Source organism: Vicugna pacos, chromosome 23 (assembly GCF_048564905.1).
Source record: "Vicugna pacos chromosome 23, VicPac4, whole genome shotgun sequence".
NCBI classification, from domain to species: Eukaryota; Metazoa; Chordata; class Mammalia; order Artiodactyla; family Camelidae; genus Vicugna; species Vicugna pacos.
This window is the reverse complement of record NC_133009.1, coordinates 5590810-5600525: the sequence shown is the minus strand read 5'-3', so window position 1 is coordinate 5600525 and position 9716 is coordinate 5590810. Positions and strand designations below refer to the sequence as shown.

Sequence of the window (9716 nt, the reverse complement as noted above, 5' to 3'; positions counted from 1 at the left end):
TCATTATCGCGCCTCCTCCCCGCCAAATAAAATGAGTGGGTGGGGGAAATCCCGACAGAGCCTTTCCTTGGGAGGGTCCCTCGTGCATCTGCTAAAACCGAGTCTCGGCTGGCCCCCCGCCCCCAGTCTCTACTCCGTAGCCCGCTCTCTGCAATGCTAAAACGCAGCAGCCCAGCCCTCCAGACCTCTCCCGGGGGATCGCACGGTGCAACCAACCCTAAAAACGTGGCCGCGCGACGCCCCCTCAGCCCTACCGGCTTCCCATTGGCCCGTTGCCGTCGTCACTCCCTCCTTGCCTCGCCTTCCCCCTCCCGGGCTGAGGCACCGGGCGGGGTAGGTTGCGCGCTCGCCGCTGGCTCGGGCCGCGGCCGCGGCTTTGCAGCAGGCGGCGCCGCGGGAGGGCGGGGAGCCGGGCGCGCGGGCGGGGGAGGGGCGGGGCGCGCTGCGGGCTCCGCCGCCGGCCCGTGCGGGGCGGGGGGCTGGTGGCAGGGCCGGGGGCCGCAGCCAGTGCGGAGGGTGGCCGACGAGGACTTGCCCGGCCGGCTACCCCATGCCTGCCTCGCCCAGCAACCCGGCCCGCCTGGAGGGATGCGCTGTGCCGCCCAGCTCCCCTCCGCCCTGCCCATGCCCAGAAGCAGAAAGTTTGGGGGGCCGGGGGCTGTCTTCCTCCTCCCGCTCCAATGACTGCCCAAGGACTCCTGCTGCCCAGCCTCGACTGTGACCTGCCTCCGCTCCCCAGGTCGTAATGAACTATTCCAAGCTGTAACCAAGGCTCCCCCTCCTCGTCCCTCCCTCACCCTCCTTTAAAAAGATTTATTTTTTAATTCAAGAAATTGTGATCCGCCGACTTCCCTCCTCGTTAATAATTTAGACCCCGGCCTCGTTTCTGGGTGTAAGAAGGGGTGCGGTCTCCCCCAAGACGGCGCGCTGGAAGGACAGTTTCCCCTTGCCGACCCACATACACCATGAAGAGGTGCAAATCGGACGAGCTGCAGCCACAGCAGGGCGAGGAGGATGGAGCTGGACTGGAAGATGCCGCTTGCCACCTGCCGGGCGCGGACCTCCGGCCTGGGGAGGCCACGGGTGCTAACTCTGCTGACGGGCCAATTTCAGATGCGGGCGCTGCCGCGGCGCCCAACCCGGGTCCCCGAAACAAGCCTCCTGATTTAAAGGTGAGCGCAGACCCTCCTCTGGCGAGCCCAACCGGCGACTTAGCTTTCCCCGCCCCACGCAGAAGTGTTTTAACAGGATGAAAGTGATGGGAAAGCCAGGCGAAGGTCAGAGAGGATGAGCAGATGTTCGGCCAGACCCTAGGCTGGACGTCAGGTACCATTTGCACCTCTGCCTTTCAGTTCATTTCAGGCCTCTTGTGTTTGTTCTTCCTTATGCGGCAGACGTTCTAGTGACTCACCCATCCAAGATTGTTTGAATAATGCGTGTGAAGCGCTATTCGCAGACAAAGGGCTGGAGAAATCCAAGATGCTAACTAAAAAGTTGACATCACTTTCCCTCCTGTAAGATGGCAGGGGAAGAAAATTACATCTGGGAGGCCAAGCAAAGGACCTAATGGTTTCCTTTGCGGAGTTAGTTTCCTCCTTTTGGTACTTTCCTGGATTGAAGCTCAGTTTGTCCATCTGTGAAAGGGGAGTGTGAACTTCTTGCCGTTAGGTGGAGCCAGAGGTTAAGCTAGTGCTTGGAGATCCCTGCCCGCCTGCTGAACCAACCCCTAGGGTGGAGAACTGACAGGTGGCTGCGCTGTGCTTGGGCTGGTTTGGGGCCTCGGTTCAAGTTGCACACATGCTGAGCCGGCAGTTAGAACCAGAATCCGAAAGAGGCGATCACATGCAGCTGGGAGTCCTTTATTTTCCGGCCTGAGGTTGCTGAGACAATTATCGAGCTGTATTGAATTTATCTCTATATTAATTAAAATAGCAGCTGTGGTAAATAATGCACCTTTGCTGGAGCTACCACAGGGACTGCAGGCTCCGGCTTCTCCAGCCAGCTCATCACTCGGCTGGGCGAGATGTCAGCCCAAGGAAGGAACTTAGATGCCTTGGAGATTGATGCCTCAGGGAGATTTTCTCCAGAGTGGGTGCAAGGTCTTGGCTAGGGGAGCAAGAAGACTCCGTTATGTTAAATAAAGCCTGTATCCTATGGCAGCAGCCACTAAGGAGCTCACCAGAATAAACCAATGACATTCCTCGTTTGGCCTGAGCGGCACAGAGTCAGGAAGTCAGAGCGCAGGTGAGTGTGCTCTTACCTGTGTGTGTTACCTGTCTGTGTTCCTTGGGGAGCAGTGAGAAGGGGACAGCTAGCTCCATGTGTGTACTTTTAAAAATTTGTGGTAATTTTTCGAATGTGACCTGTGGTTCTGCTGCTGCCCTTTTCAGAGGTTCGGGGTAGCCTTTAGTCTATAGGTGAGCTCTGTTGGGAAGGCTGTATATCGAAGGTCCTTTGTATCTGGCCCAGCTGCCACTTCTGAGCCCACCCTGTGTGGTCAGGAGGTGTGGTTCCTCTTTTAAATGAGATGATGAAGGAAAAGTATTGCCCTTAATGCTGATGTGGGGAGGGGGCCAGCCTCCTGCTGCAGACTTCAGCTTTATTGTGGGCCGATTCAGATGAGTCTGGCTAGCAAATCCTGATTCCCTTGACTAGATGGGACCTCACCCGAAAAGTCCAGGAGAAACAGCCTTGGAAACTCCCCCAGTTTCCAGCTCAGACAGCGGTGGAAGCTGTCAGCGCCATTCATTTCCCCCAGCTGCCTTCATGAGGGAAGGTGGACTGGTTGTGGTGTGGGGGCTGTTGAGTCTTTGTCTCTGTAGATAAAGCTGCTTTAAGAAGCTCCTTCATCTCCACCCTCTTATACCATCTCTCTCTCTCTCTTTTTTTTCTTGGTGATATTCTCATTCTGGTTGGGGCAGATACAGCAACAACTCTACACTTGATATTAAACGCCGGACGTCCCCGAACCAAAATTGAGATCAGGTGTGAGAAAGGACATTGTCTTTCCAAGTGGTCCTCCACCCCCACCAGAAAATGTACCACAGAGGCGACCACAACCATGTGGACCCAGGCTGGCAGCATGGAGAAAATCTAGCTGCTGCTTGCTCAGTGGGAACACGGAGAGACAAACAGGGCCTTTTCCTGTTTATCTCTGTCTGCTTTATCATGTGTTTACAGGGTAGGGACTTCAGAACCAGACATGAACTTGGGGACTATTGCAGTTTGATTTGCTGTGTGAGCTCAGGCAAATCACTCAACTTTTCTGAGCCCTTTTCTGGAAAAAGGGACTAAGAATACTGAAGTGTGTCCAAACTTGTTTTCCAATGCTGGCATAGTTTTCCAGTGATGGGAAAATTCCACCATTGGCTCTAGCTGTGGGTAGAAGCTGCCTTGTTTTAATTTGCTGGTGGTACCAGTAAGGGGTAAGTTTGATTTTTAACGTTCCCTGCCCTGCATCTGTGTTTGGCCTAGAGAGACCAGCAGTTCTGGCTTGCTTTTGTCTTCATTTTAAACTTTGGAGATAGAAAGTTTGGGTCCCTTAATCCCACTTCTGTTTTCCTGCAACAGCTCCAGCATTGCGATAGATTCAGTGCAATGGAGGAAATCATCTTGAGAAAAGGGGGAAAAAATAAAAGAGGCTTTGTCTGAAGCACCTCCATGAAAGTTGGAGGAGGTGGGAGAGGAGAGAATTTTGGTCTGAATGGTGCCCTCACTAGTGGCAGCCAAGGTTTTGGGGGCTCTTGTGGGCTCCTTTCCCCTTTAGTGTCTTGGGCTCTGCACTGTCCATTTTTGCTGTGGTGGCCTGAGATCGGTGATTATAAGGTGGGGAGGGCCAGTGAAAAGAGGGAAAAAGAATTAAGCAGCAGTCTTTGGGGAGGGATCATAAAACGGTAACTGAAAAATAGCCTGAAAATGGACATTGCTTATGCAGGTACTTTGGGGGCCTTCTTAGCTACTCTGCATACTAGATGTGACCTTTGGGGGACATCTCAGCAGACAGTCCTGCAACAGGAGCCCGACAGTTCAGAGTCACGTCCCCTGCCCCCTGTGGCCTGGATTTCTGCTGAACCACTTGAGTTCGCGTCTTGGTTCATTTGTGATCATTACCTGGTCCTTTGCTGCTGCCCGGCTCCTTGCTAGTCGGGAGGAAATGCTGGATTGCTGGTCACAGAAAGTGTTGGCTGACCGAAAGTACACCGAGATTTTCCAGCAAATAACCCCAGTTCCAGCCAGAGTGGGAGTAGGGGGAGCTCAGGGGAAAAGCGCACAAAGGGACATGGAGCACCCATTCCTGTTAAAAATACAGCAGGTGGTAGTGGCTGCTGGAGGTGCTGGGATGTGTGTCAGAGCCCGAAGGTAGAGGAGGAAATCGCCAACCTTGCCACCTCTCTCAGCCCTTGGCAACTGGAGGAATTGAGTCTTTCCTGAGAGGAAGACTCTGGGTGTGCTGGCTGGAGTTCTTCGCCTGGACATCCCTTGAGGGTCTCCTTCCCCTCACAAAAGCCCCTGCAAATGATTTCCCCAGGGATTTCTGAACAGTATTAATATATTTTTGTCCCAGAAGAAAAGGGGGGTGCTCTGAATTTCATTATTCCAGTCCTAGTTCGAAGTCCTTTAGGCTCATTTGGGTTCCAGCTCATGTTCTTCCGTCCACACCAGACCCTGGTCTCCCTGCCTGCTCAGAGTAAGGATCAGGAAAAGCAATTAGAAACCAAATAGCTGCGGGAAAGTCACAACTGAATCCTGTATGCTTCTCCTTGCTGGCTGTGCTGGGGATCACAGGCGCTGCACCCCCTCCCTGCCCCCCTGCCCCTGAGGCCCTCAGGTAGAGAGCCCCTGGGAGAGGGGTCAGAGGTCAACTGACACTGATGCCTTCAGCGGGAGAGGCCGTGTTTTAAACTGTGAAATACGACATGCTTATGAAAGTGTCTGAAAAATCTGAAAACATAAGTACAGCTTAAATAACAGCGAAAGACACCCCATCTATCTACCACCAAAGTCAAGAGAGAGAACACTGACATTTCTAAGAAGCCCCTGCTTGTTTTTCTGTTCTTTTATTTTATTTTTAAGGCCCAGGGTTTTGATAAAATGTATGGGTCTCAGTTTCTCCACTTTTTCGATGGGAAGACAGGCGACCTCGTGGGAATGCGGGTGGGATGGAGGAGTGTGGATGCTCTGTCTGGGCCTCTGGGGAACGGTTCTGGTGGTAGAGCAGGGCCCCACGCAGCCTTGCTGCATCATGAGGCCCCCAGCTCCCCTCCAGAAGTGATATGTTCTGGCTGGAAGATTCCCACAGTTGCAGGCGGGAGCAGGACCCCTGGGAGAGGTTCCATCAGGAGAGGCAGAACCGGAACAGGGTAAATCTCGGAACAGGGAAATGGGGAATCAGCCCTTTGGCAGCAGCCACTGCCTTCACCTCCAGGCACAGGGTGAAACACAAGAAAATCATTCATCTAAGCACACTTTAACTTTAAGTGTGCTTTGGGCATCATCAGTGGAATGAGAAACCTATGGGGTTAATCAGAAGCGGTGGGCTTAGAGCAAGTTTTAAGGGTGGAAGTTTAGTTACAACCCAGAGGAGAGCACTTTTGAAGTGGGGGAATTAAAATGCTAAGTGCCAGGTCCCTTGTAAGGCCAGTGTCCTTTTTGACTGTCAGTAGTCAGGGACAATAGGCGGTGGTGAAGAATTCTGAGGCTGCCCGTTTCTATCCCACCTGGACCTAATGTGAGGTGGGCAGAGGGTCCTAAGGCCTGGGATTGCCTCTCTCCCATCCCCCTCCGCCTGCAGGAATTTTCAGAGCAGCCCTGAATGTGGGCTTGGGAGGAATTGGTGACCGATGGGAAAGCAGGTGGCAAATGAAGCTGTCTGTTCTGCCACATATTGGGTTCTAGATGAATTCCCAGCTGCCCTCGCTGTTCCAGTGGGAACTGTCTTGCAGGCTCGCTATTACAGAATGTGCTTCTTTTCGTGTATTTAATTGTCTTAATTGCCAATCCCATTAACAATCTCTCCCTCAACGAGGAATTGAAACATCAGACAGGATCTGAATTTGGGGTTGAAGTTTAAAAAAAAGTGTGGGTGTTGGGCTGGGGGAAAAAAGCTCAGGTGGCTTCTCAGTGGTGGTCCTGGAGGCCAACCCAAACTCGTCTCTGTTTCCATCTCTCCTCTAAGAAATGGCATCTCCCTTTGAACTCCTCACAGACAAGGAGGGTGCATTCTTAGAACGAGGTCGTACTTTATCAGCTAATAAACACCAGGCCTCTCGCCACGTTAAGAAGTTAAAACAAAGCTGTTGAGGGATAGCAGGTATGTTTATGTGGGGAAAACATTTGACTTTTCAAACCAAATGGCTACAGGCTTCCTTATTCCAGCCAAATTCCCTGAGTGATGTCCACCTTGGAAAACAAAGCTGGCTTTAATTTCCGGAGCCGTGACCTAAGCCATTCGTGAGGACAGCAGACACATTCAGGCTCCTGGGTTTGTGTTCATCTCCCTCCAAGAAGCCCGATCTTGGCAGTTACTCTGATAATGGACCGAGGTGAGAGTTGAAACTACAGCAGGAGGGATCTGGGTTAGACACAAGAAAAAGCTGTGCAAACGAGCGTTTTAAATCGTTGGAAAAGGTTGTTGTCTGTGCACTAAATCGCCTTTTTAAGGTGGTTCTGTAGATTTGCATTGTTTCCACTCAGAGAATAATTAAGTAGCAATTGCCACGTTTGTGTTAAGATCTCTGCCCGGTGATACTGGAGACAGAAAGATAATAGACCATATTGCTCCTGCCCTCCATTTGCTCATGGAGGGTTCCACTCATAAGCAGGAGAAAAGTTGGATGACAGTTTGAGAGAGCATGAGAAGCCGTGGCGCAAGGCGGAACATGATTAACTGCAAGATGAGGGGTGCAGATAATGAGCTCTCCGGAGTTCAGATCAGGGTGGTGCGATCAGTGTGGGCTGGTGTGGTCAGTGAGGGCTGCATGGAGGGGGAGGTGGTGAAGGATGGGTAGGATGAGAGGAGGCAGAGAGAGGGCCCACCATGCAGGTAACTTGAATTAACATCTCTTATGCTGGTGTATGTTGAGCCGGTTCTGCCTAGAGACCCTGCTGCATGGGGTCGCCTTGCCTGACTGGCATTGGCTCCAGGCAGAATTCTCTAAGCGATAAATAAAGGAAGGAGGAGTTAAAATAAAATTGAGAATGGGGAAGCCGTTTGCCCCTGAGTTGAGATCTGTTTTGTAATGTCAGCGGTGATGCTGGAGAAGGAAAAAAATGATTCCAAAAATCTTTCATCACTGTGTTTCTAGGAGAAACAGTTGCAGCTGCTCACTCTTCCCCATCATTGTGGCCAAATCTGGGGTGATGGCTCCCCACCCAAGGCTTCTTAAGGGCAATTGGAGACTTTTGCAGTCCACTTTTTTATCTCGAGAGTAGGACTCTGTGGGTTTTTACAGCGATTAGCTCTCTAATGCTGGCCCTGTTTCCATAGAGACCCTATAAATAGAGGAACGTTGGCGACCTAGGCTTGCTAAGGCTCACGGTGACCCAGTCACCCCGCTGAACCCTCCCAGCCGAACCTGTGTGGGGCAGAGGGCGTTTCAAACCCAGGTGGGAGGAGCGGATATGCAGTCAGAGATGCAGTCAGTTGCCAAGTGGGATAATTAGCTATAGGTTAGTGTCACTTTTTAAGATCCTTTTAGCTTTAATGGGAGTTGGTAAGAACACAGGGACTTGGAGGAATGAGAAGCCACTTCTGGCTGGTTTTAACCAGCCAGTGCCAAAGTCTCTGTATCCCGAAGCATTTTACTTTTGATCTCCTGCAGCTGTGTTTGCAGCTTTTGGAGCAGACTTCCCCTTTGGGGGACCCACACCCAGGGAGGGAAACGGATGAAGCATAACTGTTCCGAGACCACAGCCTTCTCAGGAAGGATCTCTCAGAAACTGTCAAGTCCACCCCGTCTTCCCGAGAGGATGGTGGCACCCAGGCGACGGGGCTCTTCCTGCCTTTAAAGATAGTTCGGAGGTGGAGGCAGCAAACTCCCCTCATTTACCTGCCCAGGTGTGGGCACCTGGCCCCCGGATGTTCTCCCTCCCGGCTGGCTTCTGGCCTCTGGGCAGTTCTAGGACAGCTTTTGCTCGTTCTGTGGATCCAGGGAGCTGTTTGTGTCCCACCTCTAACTCTCTTTTCATAATACATGGCTTTGCTTGGCCACCAAAATGGTTTCTGGCAGCTGGGGAAAAGCAATAGTCAATGTGGAGAAGCAAGTGACATTTAGTAGCTGGAACCTGTTAGTCAGAGCAGGTGGTGCCTTCTGCTGCGTTGGTGGCTAAGTTCCCTCAAGCTAGTCACCATGGTTTTCCTCATTTCCAAAACTTGTGGTTGGTTATGTGTATGTGCTGTTTTTTTTTTTTTTAACACTTCCCATGTCGTGTCAGAACTCCTTAACCGTCTCCTCGCTGACACCCACACGCAGAAACAGCCCGTGTGCTACCTGCTTTCTTGACTTGCACCTCGTAAGTGAGGGAAAAACCCCTTGGTTTGGAGCAGCCTCCCTCCTGCTATTATTCTCTGACCTCTTTTTTGTTCTTTTCCCTCGTCCCCACCATCATCTTTAGCAGACTCCGTGGTGCTGCTGGGGCAGAGTTCCTGAGGTCACCCTGGCTTTCCTTCACCTGTAGAGCACATGGAAGGTGGGAAAGAAAGACCCACACTGGTTACAGGTCTTGCCCAAGTCCTACAGTGTGGCGTGGGCAGATCCACCATTGCAGTTCAGGCATTTTTGTTTTGTTTTTTTCCTGCCTATGATTCTGTTCTGGATCACATGAAAATACCGTATCTGCTTTAGTCTTGGAATCACTGTGAGCCAGTGAGGGTGACTTAGACTGGAAGTCGGAGGTGCCTATGTGTGACTTGCATGAGCCCCTTAACTGTGCTGGGCTTCAGTCTCTTCATCTGCAAAATGCAGACACTGATGCAGTCACATCCTGCATCCTGAGGTTAGGCGAGCATCAGGCTGGAATGACAGCATACACTGGAAAGCACTTTGGAAAATGCTGTTGTTAAAGGATATTAAAAATAAATTGACCAAAGATTTTAGGATTCAAAGCAATATGGCAGGCAGTGGTGGCTGCTGTCCCCAGGGCCTCCCCCCTTCTCCCTGGGCTTCAGGACTCTGGTGAAGTCTTTTGAAGGGAACTCTGTATCTGAGTGGATGTGAAAGAAGGGCCTCAGAGTAGGAGAAGCTAGGCTAGGAGTGGCGGGGAGAGGAGAAAGAGGCCTGGAATAGAATGCTAGAAAGACAATTTGTAATATGTAATGTGACCACTTGGCAAAAGCCACTGGGCAAATGCCAGAGTCAGCTGGCCTGTCCACCATGCCTGGAGGAAGGTCTAGTGTCAGCTTGGACTGAGGAGGAAGGGGGGTGTCCTGGGCTGTCCCTGGTCCAGAGGCTGCAGGATCTGGCCATTTCCAAGTCTGGCGGAGTCCAGTCCTCAGTCTGGTCTGCCTTGGACGCGGTGGTTGTACCCAGAGCAGATTCAGCTGGGCCTCCTGGCCCTGCCGCGGGCTGGCCCTGAGGAGATGGTAGCTCCCGTGGGAAGATCTGGTGTTGTGGACCTGACGTCTCCAGGGCTGCCCCAGGATTAATTTCTTGAGCAGTCAGGGTCACCTTAATTTCCTCACTTAAAAATGGAAGTGTTGCCACTGTTGCTTTAATTAG

The 9716-nt window shown here is 51.9% G+C and overlaps 1 protein-coding gene across 1 annotated transcript in view; it reads left to right on the top strand.

The window, feature by feature from the left end:
• Positions 1 to 305: 305 nt before the first annotated feature.
• Positions 306 to 9716, top strand: part of TMCC2 (transmembrane and coiled-coil domain family 2) — a 34249-nt gene continuing 24838 nt past the window's right edge. The window contains exon 1 of the mRNA XM_072948367.1: positions 306 to 1172. Coding sequence (XP_072804468.1) covers positions 966 to 1172 — 207 coding nt within the window. The 5' untranslated portion in view covers positions 306 to 965. The remainder of the gene's footprint in view (positions 1173 to 9716) is intronic.